The 27,734-nt window shown below is 36.7% G+C and overlaps 3 protein-coding genes across 6 annotated transcripts; 2 read left to right on the top strand and 1 right to left on the bottom strand.

Moving 5' to 3' along the window:
* The first annotated feature begins 188 nt into the window (after nt 1-188).
* On the top strand, nt 189-8,883 carry LOC108997313. The gene is made up of 8 exons (XM_035693994.1): nt 189-572; nt 1,358-1,420; nt 1,843-2,592; nt 2,675-2,809; nt 5,447-5,530; nt 7,273-7,332; nt 7,430-7,516; nt 8,238-8,883. The coding sequence occupies exons 1-8, from the start codon at nt 231-233 to the stop codon at nt 8,523-8,525; spliced, it is 1,809 nt and encodes a 602-aa protein (XP_035549887.1). The 5' UTR covers nt 189-230; the 3' UTR covers nt 8,526-8,883.
* Nucleotides 8,884-11,442: 2,559 nt separating this feature from the next.
* On the top strand, nt 11,443-15,795 carry LOC108997281. Of its 2 annotated transcripts, none has more exons than XM_018973479.2 (3): nt 11,443-11,865; nt 12,714-14,637; nt 14,916-15,795. In XM_018973479.2, the coding sequence occupies exons 2-3, from the start codon at nt 12,742-12,744 to the stop codon at nt 15,243-15,245; spliced, it is 2,226 nt and encodes a 741-aa protein (XP_018829024.1). In that variant the 5' UTR covers nt 11,443-11,865; nt 12,714-12,741; the 3' UTR covers nt 15,246-15,795. The 2 variants fall into 2 exon arrangements, with proteins under 2 accessions (XP_018829024.1, XP_035549869.1); XM_035693976.1 differs by having other exon boundaries at nt 11,443-12,129.
* Nucleotides 15,796-17,517: 1,722 nt separating this feature from the next.
* Nucleotides 17,518-26,697, bottom strand: LOC108997468 (kinesin-like protein KIN-14J). Of its 3 annotated transcripts, none has more exons than XM_018973774.2 (22): nt 26,459-26,697; nt 25,463-25,625; nt 25,209-25,366; nt 24,973-25,068; nt 24,337-24,586; nt 23,710-23,837; nt 23,535-23,618; nt 23,340-23,417; nt 23,157-23,249; nt 23,053-23,082; nt 22,096-22,437; nt 21,941-22,022; nt 21,752-21,847; nt 21,446-21,625; nt 21,211-21,317; nt 20,955-21,133; nt 20,634-20,798; nt 20,290-20,543; nt 20,032-20,195; nt 18,741-19,288; nt 17,942-18,066; nt 17,518-17,784 (listed from the first exon to the last, which is right to left on the bottom strand). In XM_018973774.2, exons 2-22 carry the CDS (start codon nt 25,584-25,586, stop codon nt 17,723-17,725), a joined length of 3,345 nt encoding a protein of 1,114 aa, XP_018829319.2. In that variant the 5' UTR covers nt 25,587-25,625; nt 26,459-26,697; the 3' UTR covers nt 17,518-17,722. The 3 variants fall into 3 exon arrangements, with proteins under 3 accessions (XP_018829319.2, XP_018829321.2, XP_018829322.2); XM_018973776.2 differs by having other exon boundaries at nt 25,472-25,625; XM_018973777.2 differs by having other exon boundaries at nt 25,484-25,625.
* Nucleotides 26,698-27,734: the final 1,037 nt, after the last annotated feature.

The following is a 27,734-nucleotide window of genomic DNA, read 5'->3' as shown; positions in this document are numbered from 1 at the left end:
TGTACATTCCTATTTGGTTAAAAAGGCCACTTTTCATGGTTTACTCAACTTCAGACGTTACAAACGCCACGGTTAATTATCCAAATGCCCTACAGTGGCAAACTCGTGTATCTGACAAACCCAAGGCCCGTTTCTGAACAGGCAGCTTTTCATATAAATTGACCCAACCGCACCTCTTCGCGGGCTAACCCATTTGCACCCAGAGCTTCACTGTTTGTTGTGTTCAGAGAATGGGGAACCGGAGGTTCGCGTTGATTTCGACGAGCGACGAGGAAGAGGGGGAGGCGCTGCCGAGGCAACAGTTCCCGAACTCGGAGGAGGTCCAGCCGAGGCGGAGGAGGTTGAAGCGGATTAGGCTTGCGGAGGAGGAAGGGGAGCAGCAGCAGAAGAAGGAGAAGAAGAAGAAGTCGGAGAAGAAGGAGAGGGAAGTTACAAAGAGCGAAGAGGAAGAGGAAGAGCTGCGTCAGGACGACTCCAAGCCGATCGGTGAGCCGGTCAGGTTTTCGGGAAAAGGGAAAAATAGGAGGAGCCATTACGAGGCGTTCGAGTTTGATGGCAATCGATACGACCTGGTGAGTTTGTCTTTTGGGTGATTTTTCTATTGAAATGTGGCGGGTTTTGTTGGGCGTTGGGTGGAGAATGGTTTTTCTGGAATTTAGGGTTTATTTGGTTGGTTGGGGAATTGTAATTCTGGGGAGTAATGGAAATTGGAGGAAGGGAAAGAGCGTTTGGGTGAGCTTTTTAGAGGGCTTTGATTCTGAATTTTGATCATGACCGTTGCTTTCATTTGATCGGTTTGTGGTTTCATTGAAAATATAGTGTTGGGGCGGGAGAGAAGGAGAAAGAACCATGATAATTTCTTATGTAACACAATTATAAGTTTGCACGGATTTTCTACTTGATAATTTCTTACTATTAGTAGTGGTATTCCGAAAGCTGGCTTAATTTTCTTTATTGTCCGAGGAACTTTTTGAGAAAAGTGGCTTTTACTTATCCTGGTACACATTAATTTTTCATTAACGTAGCTAGTAGCAAGTAAAATGACCATGTAGTTGACATGGTCGAAAGAAGTGGCTCACACCGTGAAAGCATCAATACCCCCCTGTTCGGTATTCTAGTCCATATATTTTTATCTTCTCATTTATGTTTTCATGCTTTGATTTAGACATTTGTGTCATGTAATTAGTTAATGTCTTAGATTGAAGATATGCATCCACGTGATTTCAGAAATCTTGGTTTCTTGGTAGTTTTTAAGGGTTCATAAAATATCTTTTATGCCCGCCCTTTCCGCTCTTTTTACTGTTGACTTATTTTCTTTCTTATATTATTAATTATTTCTACATTGGTCGTCCTTCAGGAGGATCCTGTACTTCTAGTTCCCGAGGATAAGAAACAAAAGCCTTACGTGGCAATTATTAAGGTACTTCCGCACGAAATTACCCAGTCTTCTCTGAGTACTTACGGTATTTATTACAGTTTTACGTTTATTCTTGTCTACGACTTTTGAATATTTTCTAGCTGATTTGTATCTCAAGTCAACTGGGAGTTGCATTCTCGTATGTCCTGTTATTTGGTATGTTTAACATGATTATTGGAGGATATGCAAACAGGAGGAATGCTACGTACAGTCCCCAAATGGGAACTGCATGTGCAAGCCTAATCAATTTTGAGTTTAAAATTTTTTAAAATTATAATAATATCCTTCTCAAAATTTTATTTTTTTTCCAAAAGGGTTTGCACATGTGGGGACTGCAAATAGAATTTCTCATGATGTGAGGTTGCTAGGGAGTTATTCTTTATAGTCTATATCTATCCAATTTAATCTTGTTTTTCCACTGGTAGGATATCACTCAGGCCAAAGATGGGAGCATGATGGTAACTGGGCAGTGGTTTTATCGCCCTGAAGAGGCTGGGAGAAAAGGTGGTGGAAGCTGGCAATCACGTGATACAAGAGAGCTGTTTTACAGTTTCCATCGTGATGAGGTCCCAGCAGAATCTGTGATGCACAAATGTGTGGTGCATTTTGTTCCTATACACAAGCAACTTCCTAGCCGTAAAGAGCATCCCGGTTTTATTGTTCAAAAAGTTTATGACACTGTTGAACGGAAATTGTGGAGACTAACTGATAAAGACTATGAAGATAACAAGCAACATGAAATTGATCTTCTTGTTCAGAAAACTCTATTACGTTTGGGGGATCTTCCTGACCTTGAAACTGAAGATACTGCTGCTGATCAGGAAGAACTGCTTAAGAGTAAACGATCTTTAAGGAGAAAGAACATTTCACCTCTTGATGTTTCAAGGGAGGAAGAAGCAAGGCCTGATCAAAATCTAAAAGCTGAAACACCTGGAAGCTGTACAATTAATGCCTCAGAATACCGCAGTATTTTGGTCGATTTTGAGGCGTTGACTGGAGATAACCATCGTGATAAATGTCTGGAGAAGCTTCTTCAAGGTATTCAATACATGTGCAATGCTGTCAACAACATGCATGGAGATGACAAAGAAAAAGGTGGCTGTAATGACATTAGCCATGAAAGTGGGATTGGGCATCAAGATGCTGCAAATGATTCTCATGAAAAGAGTCTAAAGGTATGCAAACATCCTTGTTCATGGGAGCAGAGGGAAAAAGTAACACAATGATTTACAAATGAAGTATTTTTTTCCTCCACAGAGTGGCAAGGCTTTTCTCTGGCCAGGTGCTGCTGTTCCAGCTGTAACTGCTCTTGAGATGGCTGCACATGATACGCTTTCCTCAGATTTTCAGAAGTATAACCAAAAGATGCGGCAGCTGGTGTTTAATCTTAAGGTTTGTTGGTTGTCAGTTTGTTAACATGATGCCTACTTACCTATATTCACAAGAACTACTTTGCACACGCACGTGTTATGCAAACATTTCTGCTTATTTTATAGTAGAGCCTAATGCCTTAGTATTTTCCCACAATATTAAATAGTTTAAACTATGAAAAAAACTTCAAAACAAGATGGGTCTTACCTTTACTGGACATCACTTGTAGGTTTACAGATTAAAACCTTGACCCTTCACTTAATGAATGGAAAATAAGCTTCATGACCCAAAAAACTACCATTGCTAGTTATGGGCTCCGTTGGCTTCAAAGTGGATAAGGAGATTGTAATCCTTTCGTGACTCTTATCAGCACCCACTTATACATGCCTGTAAGAGGGGACCTTTGCCCGGGCCCCCCAATCTTTTTTTCCTACACAACTGATTATATCACAAAAAAAGGGCGCAAAATGGTTTGGTCAAGAAGACAAATATTTTTTTTTGATAAGTAAAATAAGACTTTATTGAATTACCAAAGTAACACGATACAAAGAAAATGCCCTATTTATGAAGGCATGTTGGAAACTAGGAATTCATGAAGGTCCATGCCATTTAAGTCTATAGCAATGGCCCAAGTACAAAGAGTTCTAAAAAATAACAATTTTAGCTCCTCCACAGATCTCTCTTTGTCTTCAAAAGTCCTTTCATTTCGTTCCTGCCATAGACACCACATAATACAGATAGGGATCATCTTCCACACTGCTTTAATCTGTCTCATCCCACGGATAGAATTCCAGCAAGCCAATACATCCAAAACTGTTTCCGGCATCACCCACGCCATATCCATCCTTTTAAACACCTCGTCCCAAATAGCCTTAGCTATCTCACAGTGTAAAAGTAAATGATTTACCGTCTCACCCCCTCTTTTACACATACAGCACCAATCTGCAATAATTATCCTTCTCTTTCTTAGGTTATCCGTAGTGAGGATCTTACCCAAAGACGCTGTCCACACAAAGAAAGAGGCTTTGGGAGGAGCCTTATGGCGCCAAAGCTTTCTCCAAGGAAATTGTATCTCTGGCTCTTGTGTGAGAACCTTATAGAAAGAGCGAGCTGAGAATACCCCTTTCTCTGCAGGATGCCACCACATCTCATCTTCCTGCTGAATGTTCGGTCGAACAGAATATAAGAGGCTATAAAATTCTACAAAACTTCCCATCTCCCAATCCTGTGCCGCCCGGTTGAAATTGATGTTCCAATGAATGTTTCTACCTGAGACTGAGACTTCCATAACCTTCGCCATTGTGGCATCTTTGTTACTTGCAATCAAGAAAAGAGACGGAAACAAATCTAAAAGAACACTGGTAGTACACCATGCATCCTTCCAAAATCTGATCTTGACACCTGTCCCCAAGTGCAATCTAGTGTATCGCTGGAAAACCTCCCATCCTCTTCTAATGTATTTCCATAACCCCTTACCCGCTGTTCCTCTAACTTCTCTGTTACACCACCCCTCCCCTAGATCACCATATTTGCTTTCAATCACCGTCTTCCATAAGGCCTCTGGTTCCTTGGTATATCTCCACAACCATTTGCCTAGTAAAGCCCGATTAAAAACTCTCAAATTTCTGACACCCAAACCGCTATTGGAGATAGGCCGACATATCATCTCCCACTTAACTAAGTGGAATTTAAACTCCTCTCCCAAGCCCCCCCACAGAAAGTCTCTCTGTAACTTCTCAAGTCTACCTGCCACACTTGCCGGTATAGGGAATAAAGATAAAAAGTAGGTGGGAAGGTTGGAAAGTGTACTTTTGATTAAAGTAGTCTGACCCCCTTTCGACAAATACATTCTCTTCCACCCTGCTAATCTCCTCTCTACTTTTTCAATTACTGTATCCCATATCATACGAGACTTCGGTGCTATACCCAACGGCAATCCCAAGTAAATCATAGGTAAAGACGCAATTTTACACCCCAGAATGCCCGTCAAATCCCTTATGTCTTGAACTTCTCCAATCGGTACCAACTCAGATTTATCATAATTCACTTTCAAGCCAGATACTGCTTCAAAACACAGCAGCAAGCAGCAATGCCTTCACCGCCCTCAACTGAGCGTGATCAGCCTCACACATGATAAGCGTGTCATCTGCAAACAACAGGTGAGAAACAGTTGTAATACCCCTACTCGGTGATCCAATCTGGAAACCACTGATGGAACCATTAGACACTAAGGCAAATATTATTGGTTAGAACTATTAGGAAGACAAAGCTTTACCAAAGGAGTCTTGGTTTAAGCAATATTATATATTCATATAGAAACATACTGCATTATGGTTATTTAATTTGGGAAAAATGGGAAAGTAAAAAAATAAAGGTGAGGCTAATAATGTAGAAAGTTATGATTGTGAGATTTGAAGAAATTTCTGCTTTCACTCGATTGGATGAAGTTAATTATTGTGGATATGGTTTGCATTCATATTCTTCTCATGGTCTAGAGGTTGATTTGTTATTAGTCTCAAGGTCCAGAAAAGCAAGTTAAATTAGTTTGGCAGGAACAGAATGTAGCTTTAGATAGGCCTTTAATTTGTTACAAAAGCTGTAGCATTTTTTCCCAAAACTTTGATGAGTCTTTTTAAATGGCTTTCTTGTTTTTCGTAGAACAATGCACTGTTGGCCCGGCGTCTTCTGAATGGAGAGCTGGAACCAGCAAAAATACTGAACATGTCGCCAAATGAGTTAAAGGTATGTTATTTTCAAGGGTTTCTGTTTGTGATTTCATCTTTTATGTGTTTCATACATGAATTTCTCGAAGGAAGGCTAATTCCATAACGACTTTGGCCAGGTTTGGTTGTACAGGACAGGTCTGTTGATGCTGAAAACTCATTCCATTATAAATGATTGCTGGTTCACATGAAAATAAATTTCATCTTCTGGCACCTCAATTGGCCTAAAGTTGGCATTGTCACTTGTTGGATCTGCCAACGTGGTTTCTTTTTTTTTTTATAAGTAAAACCAGAATTTATTAAATCACCAAGTGTCAAAATACAAAGAAAAATGTCCTAATTATGAAGGCATATTAGAAACTAGGAAGTCATGAAGGTCCATGCCATTTAAGGACTCGTTTGGATTCGTAAGTGATCTCAGCTCATCTCAACTCATCTCACTACTATTCAGCAACTTTAACTCATAAATCTCACTACTATTCACAACTCATCTCATTACTATTCACAATCCATCTCAGCTCATCTCAAATCATCTTCGAATCCAAACGTCTCCTAAGTCTACGGCAATGGCCCAAGTACAAAGAGTCCTAAAGAATAACAGTTTTAGCTCCTCCAAAGATCTCTCTTTGTCTTCAAAAGTCCTCTCATTGATTTCCTGCCATAAACACCACATAATACAGATAGAGATCATCTTCCAAACTGCTTTGATCTGTCTCACCCCACGCTAAATCCATTCTTTTAAACATCTCGTCCCAAAGAGTCCTGGCTATCTCATAGTGTAAAAGTAAATGATTCACCGACTCACCCTCGCTTTTACACATACAACACCAATCTGCAATAATTACCCTCCTCTTTCTTAGATTATCCGTAGTGAGAATCTTATCCAAAGACGCTGCCCACACAAAGAAAGAGGTTTTGGGAGGAGCCTTATGATGCCAAAGCCTTCTCCAGGGAAACTGTATCTCTGAAACTTGTGTGAGAACCTTATAGAAAGAGCGAACAGAGAACACCCATTTCCCTGCTGGACGCCACCACAACTCATCTTCCTGCTGGATATTTGGACGAACAGAATATAAGAGACTATAAAAATCTACAAAACTCTCCATTTCCCAGTCCTGTGCTGCTCGGTTGAAATTGATGTTCCAATGAATGTTCCTACCTGAAACTTCCATAACCTCCGCCACTGTGGCATCTTTGGTGCTTGCAATCAAGAAAAGAGACGGAAACAGATCTTGTAAAACACTATTACTACACCAAGTATCCTTCCAAAATCTAATATTGGAACCTGTCCCCAATTGTAATCTAGTTTAACGATGGAAGACCTCTCATCCTCTTCTAATATGTTTCCATAGCCCTTTTCCAGATGTTCCTCTAACTTCTCTAGTACACCACCCCTCCCCTAAATCACTATATTTGCTCTCGATCACAATCTTCCATAAGGCCTCTGGTTTCTTGGTATATCGCTACAACCATTTGCCAAGTAAAGCCCGATTAAACAACCGCAAATTTCTGACACCCAAACCACCATTGGAGATAGGACGACATATCATCTCCCACTTGAGGTTTTCAATATATATCGCCACATCCTCATTAATGAATAGAGTGGAGGGTGAAGCCATGGTTCAAGTCCTATTGAGAGCTTGTATGACCTACTGATCAACAAAGAAACAAAGAATTTTGTTGAAGATCAATGATACGTGCCTTTGCATTTTTTATTTAGGAAAATTTGGAAAATATCTTCACCAAACATTTGAATTTCAGGAGGGTTTAATGGCAGAGGAAATAGCAAGAAAGGAACCTGATGAGTCAGAGCGCATGCAGGTCACTTCTTTGTTGCCTCAATTTGGTATGAACTATTGGTTATTATTATTATTTTGGTGCAATGTGCTCACTGTTTCAATTGTTGCTTGTGAAACAGATGACAGATGCTCGTTGTTCAATATGTAATGAGAATAAAGTTGGTGTAAGAGACATTATCCAAGCAGGACATGGAGAACGATATCAGGTTCCAAAATTGTTTTTTCTTCCTGTTGAATTTATATAATGAATGTTCTTCTAGATGCACAATGATGGCCTGAACATCCCCCCTCCCTCCCCTCCCCTCTTAACAAAACAAATATGCACCCAAAAAAAGCCCAATGAAAAAAAGGCAAAATCATTTCAATGGCAACAGCATGACTGAGTATGTTCGATTGAAAAACTTGTATCACTCATGTATATAGTATTAGAAATATGTATCTGATAATAATGTGTGGATGGATGGGCATGCATACATGTACTTCATTGTATGTTTATATTTAATTGCTGTTCAGATTGCTTGTGTGTGTGAGCGCACACGTGTGCGTGCATAAACTTATGATTATGCATCTGCAGCATGACATGCAAAACATACATGAAGGCTTTTTAATATCCCATGCTCTCATCTGGACCAAATAACAGAGTTAAAGTTGATTTTGAAGCATGACCAAAGCCTATCAAGCGAAGTAACATAAACAATAATATATTTTCTGATAATCCTATTAGGAATCTCTCCACTGGCTGAATTTAAATTAACTATTTGGTAATTAAAGGTTGTTTTGACCTATGAAAACTGTTGATGCAGTTAATTAAGAAGGCTTAGATTTAAACGCTGTGTTTCTGGTAGTTGATAAACATTTGTATGGGTTATCTGGTTATTGCTTCTTCCAATTGCCACTGACTTCTTTCCCCTGGTTTTGTGGATTCAGTTGGAGTGTATTGCCTGTGGTCATTCTTGGTATGCCTCTAGGGATGAGGCATCCAAACTGACAATAGATGCGGCAAGCACAACTAGAAGTGTTGGCACGGCACCATGGGCCACTGCCAAATTTGAAGATGTAGAGAAGCAGCTGGTGAGCCCCCGTGAATCTGACAAGCCTGGCAATGATGCCTTCAAAAAAACAAGTGAAGCGTACATGCCCGTCTTAGATTCCCAGAAATCATTTGGCAGGTCCAAAAAGGAAGAAAAACTTGAATCTGCTAGAAATGTTGAGTAGAATCTGCAGGCTCTTGCAGTTTCCGGTTACTGACTTAGTGTTGTAGTCATTTGAGGAATTGCCGTTTTGTATAGTTTTAGTGTAGGTGGGATAATCTGCGTTTCTTTGTCTATAGCCTCAAGCAGATTGAGTAATCTCATACATGTCCTCCTTCTCCTAATGTGTATAGATAGGATAGTGTCACCATGCATGTTAAGATCAGAATCCGGTACTCTTTATTGAGACCTCTTCTATCTTCACTTTTGTTCACAGTTTTCTGTTTCAAGTGGTTGCATGAAAGAATTATGCCAGTTGAAGACAACACTGTTTAGATGGAGTATAGTCTATACAAAGAGAAGCTTTGGGTGATTTGTTTGTTTCTGTGAACCTTGCCAAGCACAAGACAGTCTTGGTTTTGCTTAGTTTGTTAATAGAGCGCAAACATCAATCCTCATTTCCCATTTTTGGATAAATGATAAAAGGAAGTAATAGATTCTTCAAAATACTTTGGGTTTAGGGTAATTACCATTTAATTATCAGATTTATTTTAGGATAAATATTTTGTATTTTCCAATCCATCAAAATAATAATTTCAAAAAAAAAAAAAGAAAACAAACTTATGAAGGACGCCTTCGCGATTGTTACCAAAACGACTGTGAATTTCTGACATATACATACATTCATATTAATATATATTATGAATTTATGCAGGGGTGGACCTACATTGATGCTTGGCCCTCCAAAATTTTTTAAAAACTGGTTTTAGTCCTAATATAAAGATAATTTATCTCTCCAAAACATTTTCATAAATCTTATTTAGTACTTAGTTGTCTAAGTTTCTTTTAGTTTTTTAATAATTTTTCTTACTCACACCTATTTTTTGTCATGAATAAAATTTTACATTCTCATTTTTTTTCACATCTAATAAGAGGCAAGAAAATATCTTGATATCTTTTTATAAGCTATTTGGAAAATCTAGAACCTCATTTTTTCTATTTATTTACACTTTTATTTTCAAATCTTACACTAGCTAATTTATTAATTTGATTAGTTTTATTAGTAAGTATATATGTATTACTATCGAATTAATAATTAAGAGTGATGACAGAGATAAAACTACATAACTAATTTTTATAATTTGTTTCAACAAGTCTCACATAATTATTTCTATTTTAATTTTTATCGTTCATTTTAGTCCGATGGAGCTCAAGTGAAAGGTTGAGATTGACGGCTTGAATAATTTAGTTGTACCTAGATAACTACCTTATATGATTAATATTAAATATTAGTGACATATTTTATTACGTTAAATGTTGATTATCGTTGACCCTACATACACGATACATTTTGTTAATCGCCCCCACACCAAATATTAATTCCGCCCCTGAATTTGTATCATGTTATCACTTATCGGTTGAGATTGGATCCTTCGGATTACGTTAAGTGAAATACTTGTATTATTTTTTAAGAGAAAGATCGAACGATCAGGGTTTAAAAAAGTGAGATCAGATGGCACAAGATTCCGTGGCTTTGATGTGACTCGGATGACTTGTTTACAATGTTATCAGTTATCCTTTGCACATATTTGGAGGCCTTTAAAATAAAAATAAAAATAAAATATGTTTCTACTCCTTTTTTTTTTGTTTTTGTGGGATTGAAGAACCGCAGTACAAGCCGAGAAGTCAAAAGTGGTTCTCAACATAACTTTACTTTTTGTCCGAAACCCGAAAAGAATATTATTTTCGGCATATTATTTTTTAATATTAATATTAATTTAAAATTAAAAAAATTAAATTATTTATTATATTTTATATTAAAATTAAAAAAAATTATAACAATAAATTAAAATGAGTTGAGATATGTTTATGATCCAAACAAAGACTTAGAGTTTAAAACAAAAAAATTCCATAAATAAAAACAAAAAAAGTAAACAAATGGAAGCAAACATGTTACACTCTAATGCCTCTAATTAGAGAACTTTGAAGAAATTTCTTGAATTTTAATCTTGTAATTAGATTCAACCAAAAGGATCTTTTGGACCACCAAAAAATTTAATGAATTCATTTGTACATTATTTTTATTTTTTTATTGTACGGAAATTTCAGAAAAGGATATTATAATTCAACGTGGAGTTCAAATTTCAGCATTAAATTCTTAATTATTTGATACTTTAGATGGGTTGAGAATTTGGGAACTTGAGGATGAAGCTGCTTTGGCATATGCGAAGTATGCTATAAAAATATTTCATAAAAATAAATTTATAAATAAATTTAATTTTATATGGTATGTAAAATCTAATGTATTATAAAATTAATTTTACAACGTAACATAGTATATCAAATCAAATTAATTTGTGATTAAGACTGTATTTAGTTAGATTATTTTACTATTATTTATAAATAATTAATTATTATTTAATATTTTTATTATTAATTTTTTATTTTTACAGATGATATGAAATTAATATAAAACTTGTGTCTCGAAGTAATTATTTATTGGAAAAGAGTTGAAGTTAATTATAGGATTCCGGGCCTTAATATCACGTCATATATGCAATTCCCAAAACCTTAAGATAATTATCTATTTGCAGTGATTTGATTTTGGATTCCGAACTCCAACCCTTTTAACGGTTAGTGCACTTCACCTCTTGCTTAATGACCATTTAATCCCAACATTGTCACCTCAACAACAGCCGGATCAATTGTATGTCGAGGCCATTAACGTCTTTTCATATGGCTTTGAAGGACATATGGCTGCCCTCAAAAAGCTAAAAAAATAGAAAAAAACAAATGAAGAAAAAAAAACAAAACTAAAAAAGAGAAACACTGATGTAGCTGCATTCGATGACTTTGAAGGACATGGCTTTTTCTAGACATGAACAGTAACTGTAAGCTTTCGTCGTGTCATTGGCTCATTGCAACCTTTCGTCGTGTGTGTGTGAGAGAGAGAGAGTGAGAGTGAGAGTGAGAGGGAGTGTCTTTCACTCCTAACATTCACTCCTATTGATATCGGGCATGCTCTCTCTCTAACACTGTCTCACTCTTGAGTCTTAACTCACACACAGACACTCTTTCTCTAGACTCCCTTTTGGTGTTATTCCACGGCTATGCTTAACTGGTCTTGGCATTGTTCTGTCCGTCTTTTATTTTTCCCTGCAGTTTTATTGATTATTGGGGAAGTCTTTGCAGTCCTCTAATCTCTATGGAACATACCTTAGTGTTTATTAAATTGAGCTGTTGAGTTTTGGTCTTGTATATTAGTGCTGTCTTTCAGCTGAAGAGATTGGAGGACATGATTGCAGAGCCTTCCCGTCTGTTGGGTTTTTCTTGGAGTTCACTTCTCTGAGCTGAGATCTAGTGGGGTATGGCCATTTTCGTTTTTCGATCATTTCTTTTAATTCTGGCTTCGAAGGCAAGAGAAGAGTAAAGCTGTTGTTTTTAATAATTATAATGTTGCCCTTTCGTATGCTACTTTACTTGTTTTTTGGGAGTCTGAAGAGACCATTAGATTCCTCGGGGTTATAGGGGGTCTCACATTGTTTCTTGGGGATCCCGATTGGTTTTTTGAGGTTTTTGTGATTGTGAAGTTCAGATCCATGATGGGTTGTTTGCCTTCCCAAAAAATGGTAATTTCTGAGTTTAACATGTTCCATTACTTCTAGCTTGGAAATTCTGCATTGTTTGATTTTGAATTCTCTTACCCAATGTGATTATTTCTATTCATAGCTTTCATGAATTATGACTGCAGATTTAATTCTGCAAATTGAAATGCATTGGGCATTTAGTAAATTTTTTCGTACGCAATTGGTCTTTAAGACCGTTTTATGCTTCATCAGTGATTTTCATATCGGAAAAATCAATGGCAGACGTAGATCCTTGTGTATATTCTATAGCTGACTTCCTCATAACAGGATAAATTATGCATCACGTCATGATGGCATTAACATTCTCATGGAGGTCTTTGGGCTTTTTATGCTTTGTGTCTAGATATGTAATGCCAACAATTTGCATATCTCACAAAAAATTTGCAATGGAAAGCTTTTATGGTTCCTTGTTACCAACCTACCAACATAATTTATTACGTTATTGATGAAAATATCTATTTGGTTCATATTTTATGATCTGATTGGTTGAGCCCTAGTCTCTTGCTTAGGTAAGATGTGATCTTTGTTTTTGTTTGTTTGTTTTGTTTTTTCAAAATTTATTGCAGAACTGGGGATCTAAAAATGTGACTAGAGATGGAATTGAACTTGGATAAAAGCTGCACAGTTGGTCTGAGTCCGAAGACTGTTCTTTCGACTCATCGAGATTGCTCAAATGTTGAAAAGAGAAATAAGAAAGGGAAACCTGCACATAGAGATGAATTATTGAGCCTAAAGGAGGACTTCATAGAGATTAACTTTGGTCACTATCGCAGATCTTCTTGCAAAAGCATTGCTAGTAGACCTGTTGGACTGGAAGCTAAAATTGAGCTCAAACGAGGGTCCATGTATCAAAGTTCTGAAGAGGTAAGGACAATGAAGAAAATGGGCCCTGCTGAGGGAGGGAGAAAATTTGAAATTTGTTGTAGTAGAGACACTTCTTTCTCTTATGGAATGTTTGACTCATTATGTGGTTTAGATGAGGCGGAACTGAAGAAGAGATCTCCAATGATAGCTTTAAATGGTTTAGATGAGGAAGCCCTGGGGAAGAGATCTCCAGTGATGTCTTTGGATTCAAACTTTAGTCCAACATCCGTTGGCAAGCCTTATATAGAACCATGTTCATCAGATGGCTTCAATAAAATTTGTCTCAATTCAAATGACGGGGATGAACCTGCTGATACTGTAGAGAAAGATTCAGTGGATGTAAATTTTAGAAGTGATGAAGCTGTTGGTACTCTAAATGATGGTAATGACCTTGAGAGAGACACAGTTCGCTCATTGCACAAGTCAATGTCTGTGAAGGTGGAAATGCCCCATTTTCCTTCACCATCAGAAAGTGATTGCTCCTCCAGGGCCAGCTCAAAGCCCAGATTTGGCCCTATCAGAAATATGTTTGATCCGTTCAAGAAGTCCATATCTTTGCGAAGTCCTCTAGGTTACATTGTAGAAAGTGGTGGGCTCAAAACATCTAGGACGACAAACACGAGGAGGAACGGAACATCCAGAAAATCTTTGCTGCGTGATTTCTCAAATACAGCAAAGGTATCACAACCAGATCCTCAGTTTGTCGAGAGAGAGAACCGCTGTTCAGTCATTTCACCAGTTCACCTACATGGCTGTCTCAAGTTGAAATACAAACATGGGGTGCCATTTTTCGAGTTGTCACTGAAGTGCCCCGAAGATGTAGTTGTTGCCAAAGCATGGAAGACAGATAATGCTTTTAAGTGGGTTTATACTTTTCATTCCATCGATGGTAGAAAGATGAGCAATGCCAGTATGTGGGGATGGAATAGTAGCAACAAAGATTCCTCTATGGTGGGACAGATGCAAGTTTCCTGCTACTTACGTTCAGAACTAAAAGATGGCGTCTTTTTTGACAATTCTGTGGCGACAGAGTTTGTATTGTATGATATTGCACGTGCAAGACAAAGTATTGCAGCTCAAGAAAATGGTCTCAAAGGTTATGATCCAGGCTTGGTTAAGGAAACTTTTGTGGATGATGATAGGTCTCATCCAATGAAGCTCAAACTACAACAAAGACAAGCCACTGAGAAAGGTGATTTTGATTCTTCAAATTCTTACCCTTGGACATCTGCAGAATTGCATCCAAACCTTGAGATTGCAGCCATTGTTATACAAGTACCATTTGAGATGACAGAAAAATCGACATACAAGAGAGGGGATAAGGTTAGTGACAAACTGATTCCAAACCTACTTAATCATTCTATGATTGAGCAGAAAAAAGAGGACCTCCGTGATGATAGAAGTTCAGAAAAAGTGAAGGTATTAATTCCAACTGGAAGCCATGGTTTGCCAAGTTCTGAAAGTGGAGGCCCTTCATCATTAGTAGATCGATGGAGAATAGGTGGAGGCTGTGACTGTGGTGGCTGGGACATGGCCTGCCCTCTCACTGTTTTAGGTAATCCCTGTATTCAATGTGCTGAAGATCAAGCAGTTCTGAAGAATCGGCCTTTAGAGCTTTTTGCTCAGGTATGCATCTTGACACAGATTTTTTTTATAGGTGTGCTGTCATGGGATACACTATTTGTTATAGTTGCTCTTAGTCTTGACAATTTAACATGGTTGGTTAATTAATTATAAGACATTTCAATGTGTCTATCATTGGCTTCTTGAGAAAACAAATTCAAAAACTAAAAGCATTATCACTAGAATTCCTTCTTCATTATTCATTCCTAATACACTGAGGTCACACTGTGTGTATAGATATGATTTTCACGACTTTTTACTTGATTTTGATTTGTACCTAGGGAGCGAAAGAGAATACACCGGCACTGACCATGACACTTATCGAAGAGGGAGAATATTCGGTTGATTTTCATGCACAGTTATCCACGTTACAAGCATTCTCCATTTGTGTTTCCATTTTGCATAGCACAGAAGCTACCACTAATGCCAGGAGAGACAGAAACATACAATTATCGCAAAACAATTCTCTGAAAGTGCTTATTGATGATGGAGTGAAGTTTTTAATTGAAACAGACACAACAGAGAAGAAGAAGAACGTCACTAAGATTGTAAAAGAAATCCCACCATCGTACTTTTCCAATCCCCCGTTTTCTCCAATATCTCGAGTATAAAATATAGACTCGATCAGCTTCCTTGGTACAGCTGCAATGGCTTCTCTGGCTACTCCAACAGAGATTACCCCAACTTGAAAGGATATATGAAGGACGGCAATACTCTAAGGTGACAACAAGAGGTGCCGCTTCCCGAACACCAAGCTTCAGGGGTGCCTCATTCATTTACTGGAATGGACTCAGCAGTCAGCTGTATGCTCAGTAAACTGCAACAGGTGTCTTGGAGTTTACTGGACTGTTTGGAGATTTAGGCTAGGCATTGCCTGAGCCTGGGGGTAATTTTCACATAGGTGCCAAAATGCTTTCTTTTGTTTTCTGTTTTTTAAAATATAGTATTCAATTCATTCTTCAACTTCTATAGCTAGAGCAGACCACAACATTGTCTATATTGTAACTTGATAGAGAGGGAATAGCAGTGATCATTAGGTTGTGTAATCCTTTATCTTTTTCCTTCTTTGTAACACGAATTAATGATATATGGTGTCAAGGAAAGTAGATCAGAACTTTGTTCACAAGAAGCTTGTATCTCTATCTCCAGAACAATAATGAATACTTGCACAACTCTTCCATCTTCTTCTTAAAACGATATATATATATATATATATATATATACACACACACTATGATATGAAGTAGAGAAATGATATTCTTTCATAAAGTATGACAACGACTTGCCGTAGGCTTTTCTAATCTCATCAAACGAGACGGGGTTTCAATTGCGAACTTGTAGTCATATTCAAACTTGTACTCGATTTTTAACGAGTAATTCTACGTATAATCGTGAAGTACGTAAACGCCGTGTAATTATTTTGAAAAAGAGTGAGGTTCACTATTAAAATTTTTTTTTTTTTTTGTGTGAATCTCATATTTTATTCATTTTTTTTAAAACGATTACACAATTCATGGTTGTAAATATTTTTTTTCTTAACATTATTTTGTATAACTTATAAAAAAAAAAAAAAAAAAAAACATTATGTTGTATAGATTGATGAATAGAAAGATGAAAATTGGAATCACGCCCTCTTTTTTAAAAAACAAAGCCTCCAAAACCTAGTTGAAAAGCAAATAATACTCTCAGAGTTCTATAGTCATAGTTGCTACTCTAATCTCTTTCTTTCTTGAGGTTGTATTTGTTATGAGAATGAAATTGTTTTAATTTTTGCTATTTCTGGTTTGATGGCCATTGCTTCCTTTGTTTGGTTTGCTTGTCGATTCATAAAAAAAGATGCAAAAAAAAAAAAAAAAAAAAATTACAAATACATGATCCCAAGTGCCTGTAACTAGTGTTCCATCGATCAAAAAATCTTCTTTGTAAGGATGCACGCTAGCTTCTTCGTTTTTGTATTTTTCAGGTAAATTTGGAATTTTTTGTTTTTATGTTTAAAATTAAATATTAAAATAGTCCATGTGATTTGACCTTTAAACGGATTACTATAAGTTTTTTCATACGTAATCTAAATTTTGCCACCCAAAGCAATAGTTGAATTAATTGCTTTTGTGATTATTTTAAGGTAGCAGTTGGAACGGTGCATGGAGTTTGTCTTAAAAAATAATTAGCATTAAAATCATTTATATTTTTTCTTTGAAAAAATTTGAGTTAAAAGAAGGGTTTTAATTCCAATTCTGCACCCATTTGGGAATGACCAACAATCCCACTTCGAAAGTTATACGGAGGTATAATTTAGTACTACAAAATTGGGGAAAAAGATGCCCAAACTCTTTGCCTCTTATTTATTTATTTATAAGAAATATTTAATGACAAAAATTACACAAAAATAAATTACAAACTGATATAACTTGATATAATAAGTCAAATTTACTTTCTCTTACAAAAAAGGGCAATTCAACTCTTTTTCAGATGTTAAATATTTTTAAGGGCTAGTTTAAATTTAGAGATAATATAAGATTATTTTAGATGAAAGTTAAAAAAAAAATATTGTTAGAATGTTTTGAGATTTGAAAAAGTTAAATTGAGATTTAAAAAAATTAAATTATTTATTATATTTTGTACAATAATTTAAAAAAATTATAATGATAAGATAAGATAAAACACTTTCTGAATCCAAACGAGACCTAAGTCGACCGGCACTACTTCTAGTAACGGCCAGTAGCAAGGTGTTGGGTTTAAAAATAAAAAATAAAAAATCTTCTTTTAACGAACGGTGTTAAAAGTCATTTAAGTCCTTATTTCCTGTCAACTGGACATGGATAATCTTAAAAATGGAGCATCGAGGTAGACTGAAAATAAAAATATGACTAACAAGGACCAAAATGGAGAAAAACAATAAATGGAAGTTACACTATGATCCTAAACTACCCATATTACAAAGTGAAGTTTTGCAGTTATCTCTTACAATGCACTATCACTATGTAAAACAATTCAGTTAAAGAGTACAAACTACAGTGGGTTCCTACCATAGATACAAGCTAGTCAGGGCATAGGAATTCTCCTCCTGCCAACCAATTTGCCTTCAAATTCATTGCCTCCCTTTGCGGGGCTTGAGTGCAGAGGAGCTGCTAGCAGAAGTTTTCCTAGCACCTGACAAGCATAACAAGGACATTGGAAATTTTGGTAGACAAAGATTAGGGAGAGAAGGAAAGATAGGTGAGGTGCTAAGAACTGACTAGTGAACGCAATAAACCACCTAAATGACTATTGATCTAGTCATATGAAAGAAATATGTAAATTTACTTACTTGGTGATGAGATCTTTGAGGACTTTCTGGTCAGCGAAAGCCGGGACGAGTTGGTCTGCACCAGCTTTTGGGGAGGCTTTGGAAGTTTAGATGGTAAACTCGGCCTGCGTTCAAGCAGAGGTGGCCTGTGCTCAAGCAGATATACAGAAATTAGGCATCACATTAGGCCTTGTTTGTTTTCCAAAAACATCTCATCTCATCATTACAATTTTCCCAAATCCCCACACAAAATAAAATAAACAATTCAACTTTTTCAAATCCCAAAACAACAATAATATTAAAAAATATATTTTAACAATATTTTATTCAACTTTTTAACTTTAATCTCAACTCATCTCATCTCATCTCTGAAAACAAACGGACCCTAACTTATGTAAATGTGATTTGATAACTAGCAATGTTGAGTGAAAGAGCTCACAGGCATAAAACCCCCAACCCCCCTTTTTAGGCCTCAAAGAAAATGTCACTGCGTTTACAACTGTGAGCTTTTATCAAAATACCGAATGCAGCAGAGATGCTGCTGGAACAAAAAAGAAAGCTAGGAAGTTTTATCATTGGAACTAGAGATATGATATAATTGGCAGTAGGTCACTCAACTATAGAAAACGTGCAATATTGCAAGGGTCATGGAAGCTTCCATAACCCAGATTGCACAACCGAAGTTGTGGGGCAATAAGATTTAAAAAGCATTTGCTGCCTTGTTGACATCACAGAATGAGCATCGGTAATATTCAAGAGATGAATATTATATGTAGAAGTGACATATTAGAAGAAGCACATGGAAATAAGAAAGACTTACTTCACTTTGTTCCGAGCTGGTGTGCACTCGGAAGCTGTGTTTTTGGGTGGTTTTGCTACTTCAGGGAATAGGGTGTACTCCACAACACTGCATATTGAGCCTTCAGTTTCTGTTCCCATTGAAAGCCCACCATCAGATATATCACTTAATCTTTCCTCAGAATCTGCAACCCCAAAGCCCAGGAGATCAATGTCTTCGTTAAAATCCTGACCTACATCCCCTCCAGATAGCTTCGATTGAGGAGACAATTCCTTCTGGCATCTACGAAATTCATCCATTGACGGCTGAGAACCAGCTTCAGAGTGCTTATCGCTGCTCTCTGAACAGTTGTCCATATCTGAAGCTGCTCTCTCCAAAATCCCTGAGTCTTTTGCTCCTGTCAGTCGTTGGCTTTGTCGAGAAGTCCCAATGGAAGGTCTCCTTGGAGAGGAAGACCTATACCTAAATGAGGTCATACCATGCTTTGTACCATTGGCATTAGCCTTGAGAAGCTGCAGGTGCTCAATCTCTTCATCTTTCTTTGCAACCATGTCCTTGAGGGATGCGACCTTCAAGGTGAAAAAGGAATCAGATGGAAAAGAAAAATCAAAAGAAAAGGGAATCAAAGATGTTTGTAAAACTTTAAAGAAAGGTAATCAATTAAGGCCCAACTTGTGCCCTCCAACAATTTCTCATGCTTTTACTCCCCAGAGCTGAAAACATGGTAGGCCGGAAATGGTCTTAATGGCCTTCCAAATAAACTCAATTGCTGTTGAGTAAAGTGGGCTTTATGGATAGGCTCCAAGGAGCAAGGATCTTCCACCTTAAACCAATATAGCCGTATTTAGAGCTTAATAAGTCAAGAAATCCCGAATCAGATCCTATCAAGCTCACATGCAAAAATCTGTAAAGGGTTTTTTGATGCAGACGGTTTTGTGGATGAAATTCAGATTCAGGAAAGAGTGGCGCAAATATGACCACTATCGTGCCTAACATTGACAACTTAATAAAATCACGAGCAGTTACAACCCACAAGCTATTGCAAATTCATCCTCAATCATTCCTAGTTGACAGCTCATTGCTTTCAAAGGGTCATTGATTATTGTAGGATTTAATCTTTCTGTTTTTGTGATACACCAACATTGTCAATAATCTTGGGAAAGACCTAGCTAGTTTAGAGTGAGAAGCTTACAGGACCTCGCCAAAAGAAAGCATTTAAGAGGAAAAAGATACAGCACTCTGAAACATCTGCTCGGTATTGTTGAGAGCAGGATAAATGAGTAAGCATGTTAAGAAGAATAAAATATTGGACCTGTTCAGTAAGTTCTCTAACATCTCTTCCCTCTTTGTTGCTCTGAGCAGCACCTAACTCTACACCAGAAACTCTCTCCGCAAACTTCAAGGTACTTATAGTCTCGGAGTAGGAATCTATATCCGGATTAAGCTGTACGAACATAAGGGTTTTTGCTTGACCGCCTACAATTTGGAGAAGACAAATGAGCTAAAAGATAAAACATGTCACATTCATAACTTATGACCATAGTTGAAGACCAAAAAAAAAAAAAAGTACCTAAAGAAGTCTGAAGTACTTGAGTTAGTTTGCTATTTCTGTATGGTACATGTGGACTCTTCTGTGCTAAAGCAAAAATTACATCTCCAAGAGCTGATAGTGATTTGTTTATATGTTGTGCCTCCCTAAGCCTATCCCCAGTTGCTTCAGACCGACCCACTCTTTCACTACCAGCAAGATCTACCAAATGTAGATTGCCACGCAAAACAACATCAGTCTCCAAGTCCGTGCCTCGAACATGAACAGTGAGAATGCTGCACCATATGATTGAATAAATCCATGCCAAATGAAAATAACTAAACTGAAAAGTGGTTGGCAAATGAACTGAGGACTGAGAATAATACCTATGGGATCTGCTACTTCTTTCATTCAGGGCCGTGGCACCAACTGCCCGATTCATTAAACCAATATTCATTAACTCCAGGACATCAGCAGTTGATTGAACAGGGTGTATGCTTGCCTCAGGGACAGCCAACCCATTTGGTTGTGTGGTGTTCCAAATCCCTAGTGTGTGCAAGTCAAAGAAAACAACAGGCTTTTACATAACATAATAAGGTGAGAGGAGCAGCCAAGAATGCTACTCAGAATTAAATGATCAGATGGAGTGCATCCTACAATCAACAGTGCAATTGAATTAAAGCCAACAAAAAAATAATAAAGGATATCTTCTTTGAGGGCCATTGATTGAGAGTAGATCACGGACTTGTTCGTTATATATCTCAACCATTTGAACAGCAACTTCATATGCAATGGAGCTTTTCCGGCTTTGAGAAATTTGAAAAAGATCATTTAAAGCTCTATAGTTAACTCCCCAGTCCTCTTCTGACATTATATTAGGCCCACTCTGGATGAAATACAATAAAAGGCGTAAGGCAAAACTTTAGACATGTAAAACTGATACAATGTGAAATATTTTCATACCATCGTATAGGTCTTTCCTGAGCCAGTTTGACCATAAGCAAATATGCATACATTGTATCCATCAAGGACAGACCGGATTAATGGTTGAGTGTCCATAAATACCTCCTCTGTCAGCACATGATTTAAAATGAATAAAAATCAAAATGCCAGAATGTTTTCACTAATAATGAAATACATCAGTTAGAAGAAAAGGTGTGACCAAAAAAGTAAACATCATTCATTTACACATTAATACCTTGAGTAGATGTTGGACCAAAAACCTTGTTAAACCTGAACAGCCTACGGCTATCTTTCCCTTGTTTAAAGGAATTCACAATAACTAATTCACCATTTTCACCAATATATTCCATAATGGTCTGCTTCTTACTTTGTCCTGGAAGAAATGGTCTTATGCGACAATACACTCTAATATTTCCTACAAAAGAGTGAAAAAGTAAAATGAAAGGCATTAGCTATGAGCTCGGAAAAATAAATAAGAAAAAAACACACTATCTAAGAACCAATAAACTCCAGCAACAACCAAGAAGACCAAATGCTGCACCTTTCAAGTCCTGAACTTCGTTATACAACCTACGATTTTCAGCTAGAACTACATGGTAATTTTCGGCAGCTTCTGTTAGTCCTTTAATCTTCAATCCTGTTCAAGAAAAAATACTTGTGAGAAAATTCCCTAACAAAGATAAATGCCACAATATTTAGTACAACATAAACTATGAATGATCAAACCTACCCAGGTAATAGAATTCCTCTGGATAACTTATTTTTGTCTTCAAGACTTCATATTTTATGGACTCTAAAGCTCCCTTCAATTCCTATGGATAAAACCATGTTATAGATCAATTTTCACAAGATATAAGAATAGGAAAAATGAAAATTAAGACAAACCTGCAAGGCTCCAAATTGATAATCTATAAAGCTCACGTAGATTCGCTCTTTCTTCTTCCATCTCAGTGATTTAGATTCAGAAAATGCCTCAAGTTTTTCTACCTTCTTTCTTGAACTTGTTAAAAGGCACTCAAGTTCCTCCAACTTTTTCTCCAACTCAACTTTAGCTTCCTTAGAGTTTGATTCTAATAGCAAGCAATGATCCTCATGTGTCCTTTTGGTCATTTCTAGTTCTTGTTTTAGTGTCAAAATTTCCATATCACTACGACCCTTCTCTTCCTGTAATTTTAGCATGTCTTGCTCTTCAAGTTTCTTTTTATCTTCTATTTTGGTCTTCTCAATCTGCAAGATCCACATGAGAATACGTTAGAAGTAATAATAACTCACTAGCAAAATAACTAATAACCCTGTTGCAGCAATGGTTGTTCTTTTGCAAATGGGGAAAATAATAGTTATCGTTATCCCCATTTTCCAGTTTTTTGTTTTTATCAGCTTTACAATGTGATAACTTTTTTACATAACTGAAAATCATTCTTCATTTTCAAAAATAAGGTACCAAGAATTCATCAAATAATCAATTTACACATGCATCATGAATAAACATATGGGATACAGCTGTGTAAATAAGAGAATTGACGTTGCACATTTTTACAAATTATAGAATATAATAGATTGAGATTTTGTATAATAACAAATTAAGAAAAGTGAAATTAATAGATAGGGATTTTTCATTTGTAACAGTACAACATTGGATATGTGACATCAATTTGTAGAGTCAACCATGATAAGTGATGGTGGTTCTAAATAACGTTCATTAGGGGAAAGAACTTAAGGAGTACTTAAAATGGATATAATATCTAGCATTTATTCGTTAGGATTATTATAATCAAAGCTCAACAAAAGAAACAGGTTTCCATAGAGTTGAATACAAGGAGAGGGCTAAGAACAGTAGTGCACCTTTAGCTCTTGAAGTTGTTTCACAACAACCTAGAGGAACAAGAAGGGTTAAAATCAATTGGGTGAAACAAAAACAAAATGCATGCATATGAAACCAAGTGTACCTCAATTTCTTCACTAGTCCCTGTTGCAAGCGTTTCGAGCACTCTTATTCTTGATTGATACTTCTCCTCACGAACCTTAAAAAGCTTATTTTGCTGCAAGCATGGAACAATGCATAAAATTATTACTCATGAGCAGTATAAAATATACTCTGATTTTTGGGGAAAAAATCTAAAGCAGTTTACAGTTTTTAAGTTTCCTGCTACGGTTGAACTTCGCTCTTCTATCACTTGCATGACTTTTCTCAACAACCATGCCACAGGCTGGAAATTTTGGGGGGAACCAGTGAGTGATCCCAATGGAAAAATAAAGAGAGAGAATATATTAGTTCAAGGCATGCTATAGTTGTATGGTAACCGTGCATCCTCTTACTGTCATACATTAGGTACGTCCCCATTCTTTCTTAGCAAGCTATCATCCAAAATCTTATTCACAGTGTTGAAAAGTAATCGAGTAGAAGCCTTCTGTGAAAAGAATTGCAGTAAAACATGAGAACATCATCAAACTTAATAGAAAACCACAACAGACCATATAGGTTTAAAAAAATGAGCTTACATCCAAATTGTTTGACTTGATTAAATCTACAATTTTGGCATCAGAAGAATCAGGAAAACATCCTTGGTTTGATTGCAACATCTCATTAAACTTATATCCAAGGTGATGTATTAAAGCATCTGATGGCTCTACACGAGAAAACAAATAATATAAATGCAAGACAAAATGAGCAAAATTAAAAATTAAAAAATCAAAGAAAAGCAAGATAAATTTGGCAATCAGAACAAGATGTTTCACATTGAGGCCCCCGGCCACACCTCTGTCTCTCTTCAGTGGTTACCTAAGATGCCCAAGATAATGAACTGTAGGGTCAATGGCACCACACACAGAATGAGACCAAGTGAACCAACCTTAGTCCCCACCCCCACCCCTCTCTCCCTATGCCTGTCAATCCATAGTTTTGTAAAGCTCAGTGACTGAATCTCAGACATAAAGTCACTCATTAAGTAATGCAGGCCACCATGCCAAACATATTTCCTCCAAACAGCCGCTGGTGATGCATCACATATTGCATGCATGATCTAAATGCATCTTTTGTTTGAATTTACACACAAATATGCCATGAGCAGGGTGTCATGCGCACATAAATATTTTGTTCCCTTTCAATTGAGATATTGATGAGCATACCTGAAGGATCATGCAAAGCACATTGAAATTCGGCATCAACTGAACCTCTATGCCACTCTCCCCCATTTTCAGCTGGATGTTGTACAGATGACGAAACGGGCCCTTCAGAGTGATCAATTTCCTTTGAAAAGCCTACCTCTAACAGATCCCATCTTTTTCTTAATTGATTTTGGAAGTTTTCTGTGCCAACATTAGAGTTCAAATGCACTCTAAGAGTATTAAGGCACTGCAAAACTGGCACCATAGATCCCTGCAAAATAATCTCAGACAATTAACTAAAACAAACAAAAGAAAGTTCAGAAATTATAAGAGATCGGGAAGCATCCATGATTTGAATTTCTGCAAACCTACTGCAGGTGCAAGTTTGTTTGAGTTGGGACAATTCAGCAAAACCCGGAACTGAACTGAGCCTTGCTTTCACAGAGCAGGGCACGTTCATTTTTCTTTGAGGTTGATGGATACTGACCTAGAATATTCCCAATTACTTCTCTCAAGGTTGGGTCAATTCACAAGCATTGAAATAGGTATGAGGCGACCTAAGGTCCGGGCTCAATGTAACATGCCCAAGACCAAGTTATATGATTGACAGGTGCAAAGAAATCAGGCTACCATGTTTGCAATATTAAAAGAAGGTACCTGATCTAGATCTGCTAGTTCAAAGCCAGGAAATCCTATTTCATTGATAGCTGCCAAAAACTTTCTGACATTTGGGACGGTCTCAGAACTGCCTCCCTAAAGTAGACAAAAAACTGTTCAATTGAGCAATAAAATTTGGGAAAAAAAGAGAGAGGAGACAAAACAATTAAAACTCGTAACAAAAAAAGAAAATATCCAAAAAGGTTATAGATGGATAAGACAAAAGGTAATCCTACCATTTCTATCAAACCAGGCCTGAGCTTGTTCAAGATGCTGCATAAAACAGTGCCATCAATCAAGTGTGCTCTCAATTCCTCCTCCGAAGCCTCCAAAGGCAAATTTAAATGAGGAAGCACACCATTTAACCACTCCACCAGAGAAGTTTGCTGGTCACCTGAAAAATACAAGTCAAAATGTAAAACAAAAGGAAACGGGAATATCAAGTGTGAACAAGTTATGTGGAAATGAATATGGGGAGAGAGAGAATAACTCGGGTAACCTTCAGCCATACCCCCAAAACTCTCGCTCCTGAGCTGTTCAACATCTTCACCACGAGTCCCATTTGAACATAATCCGCTATTTTCACCTTTGAGTGGCTCTAACCAGGTGCTCATGACGAGACCTTCCCAAATGCCTTGTTTCTAAGATCAACCCTGGACACAATGCTACAATTAAACAGTTTTCCGCACGCAAATTAGAGCAATAGGTCTACGATAAGAATATGGAATCTACTCAGTGGAAACACCAAACCAAGAATGCAGGCGTATATGCCTCACTGGAGGAAGCATAGCATACAATACGTTTTTAAAGACTACAAATTAGCAAATGATTGGATCCGCAGATTATTCCATTTATTTGTATCATGCATACATACATACATGAGCCCCCAGACATCACAAAGACAGCATGTAGAAAACCACAGTACGAGTCTCAACTGAAAAAGAGAAAAAAGGAAAATCTTCCCAAACAAGCAATTAGTTTTCCGAGCCTTCATAGCGAGTATTTCACCTCAGCTGATGTAAAAACTTCACAACCAAGTTTCATACTATAGACAGTAGCAGTTTGATTCTAACAGTACTGTGATACTAAATTAAATGGGTGATTTTTATCCTATAAATTTTATCTTATTACAATTATCAACACAAAAAGAAAAAAGGAAAGGAGCTGGAGCTCATGGGGAACCAAAATTCTTTTCTTCTTCAACACTTTCGACCATAAAAAGCTCCATCCACTTTTAATCCTACAATTCTTTTGCTTAGTTGAGTTAAATTTCTCATGCGTATGCTAAACAAAACAAACAGAATAAATAAATAAATGCGCGAAGTAAAGCTACTTCGATGAGCATAATTTAATACAGAATAAAAGAAAAACAAAGGAAGCGCTTTCTTTCTGTTGCATTGTCTTTCCTTCCAGATCAGATCTGAACGAAACCCAACTTTTTTCAGGAATGGAGGCTCATGGAGAGAATGTGGCTAAGAAAACGAACCTGAGGATTCATGTAGGATGCCGATATGGGGTAGAGATCTTCGGAAAACAGGCCAATGGACTGGCTCTGAGATTGGAAACGTACCAGTGTACAATACATACAACAGCGAAAGGGCGCGGGCGTTCGGGGCCGATCCGGTGGAGAACTGAAAGCGTAATTCTGTTCGTTGGGGGAGAAATTCAGGCCGCCCGAGATTTCAGAGACCGGAGCGATGACAGTCTGTGTGAGAGAGAGGGAGAGGTCCTTTTTCTATTTTTCGTTTTATCCTGAATCTTTTTTAAAAAATAATGAGGGGCTGCGATTTTAGTTTAATTGCGTTTCCCCCCAAATAATTTTGGAGTTCCCTTCCCGCCTTACCACTTTTCTGTTTTGGTCGATAAATTATTTTTAGAATTGATAAGTTTTAAGTCATTGTTTTCTGGAAAAATTAAATAAATTTAAGATTTAGTAGTGATTTGGATTCATAGATAAGTTGAAATAGTTTGTGAATAGTATAATATAAGTTAAATTATTTATTATATTTTGTGTACAAATTTGATAAAATTATTTTGAAATTTGAAAAAGTTAAATTGTTTATTATATTTTGTATTAAAATTTAAAAAAAATATAATAATGAGATGATATGAGTTGATGTGAGTATTGAATGCAACCGAATTATATAAAAAAAAATATGTTTTGAGTTATAGATTCTAACATTATTTTTATTTATAATTTGGTATAAATACATTATTTATTACAACTATAACAATCTAAAAGGTATTTCTACTTACAAAGCGCGTGAATAACACATATTTCATATTTAAATAATATTATAAAAATTAATTTATAAAATATTTAATTTTCAATTTTTTTATAAATTCTAAATATCGGCATTTGATTTTTAAAATTAAAATATCAAATTTTTTATATTAATTAACGTGAGAAAACAACATAACTGGTACAAAATAAACCAAACGATCAAGCATGCATGGGGGAAGAATGCTGCACCATGCAATGCAAATTGCAATTATGCATGAATGGATAAAATAGAATCTAACCGGTGATAGACGGTATCTTTGGTTTTTTTTTTTTTTTTTTTAAGCCAGTGTTGAGTAGATTCTCGAACAATGATTAACGTTGTTTCTGCTTGATTCTCCCGAGTTAATGGAACAAGCAATGCCGTCATCTCTGTCGTGTGTGACAATCCGTTGACATGCAAACCGAGACTATAGTCAAAATGGGTAACTGTATAATGTTGTTTCTATTGTCTCAGTTTGCATCTTCATCTTAATATTTT

This window comes from Juglans regia, chromosome 9 (genome assembly GCF_001411555.2).
Source record: "Juglans regia cultivar Chandler chromosome 9, Walnut 2.0, whole genome shotgun sequence".
NCBI classification, from domain to species: Eukaryota; Viridiplantae; Streptophyta; class Magnoliopsida; order Fagales; family Juglandaceae; genus Juglans; species Juglans regia.
This window is presented reverse-complemented; position numbering and strand designations above follow the sequence as displayed.

Excerpts from the sequence above, each read along its gene's own strand:
- LOC108997313 (XM_035693994.1), top strand. The coding sequence starts at position 231 with ATGGGGAACCGGAGGTTCGCGTTGATTTCGACGAGCGACGAGGAAGAG. Across the intron at positions 1,421-1,842 it reads CTTACGTGGCAATTATTAAG|GATATCACTCAGGCCAAAGA; the intron begins GTACTTCCGCAC and ends TTCCACTGGTAG. Across the intron at positions 5,531-7,272 it reads TGTCGCCAAATGAGTTAAAG|GAGGGTTTAATGGCAGAGGA; the intron begins GTATGTTATTTT and ends TTTGAATTTCAG.
- LOC108997281 (XM_018973479.2), top strand. The coding sequence starts at position 12,742 with ATGGAATTGAACTTGGATAAAAGCTGCACAGTTGGTCTGAGTCCGAAG. Across the intron at positions 14,638-14,915 it reads CTTTAGAGCTTTTTGCTCAG|GGAGCGAAAGAGAATACACC; the intron begins GTATGCATCTTG and ends ATTTGTACCTAG.
- LOC108997468 (XM_018973774.2), bottom strand. The coding sequence starts at position 25,586 with ATGAGCACCTGGTTAGAGCCACTCAAAGGTGAAAATAGCGGATTATGT. Across the intron at positions 22,438-23,052 it reads AACAACTTCAAGAGCTAAAG|ATTGAGAAGACCAAAATAGA; the intron begins GTGCACTACTGT and ends TGGATCTTGCAG. Across the intron at positions 21,318-21,445 it reads TGGTCCAACATCTACTCAAG|AGGAGGTATTTATGGACACT; the intron begins GTATTAATGTGT and ends ATGTGCTGACAG.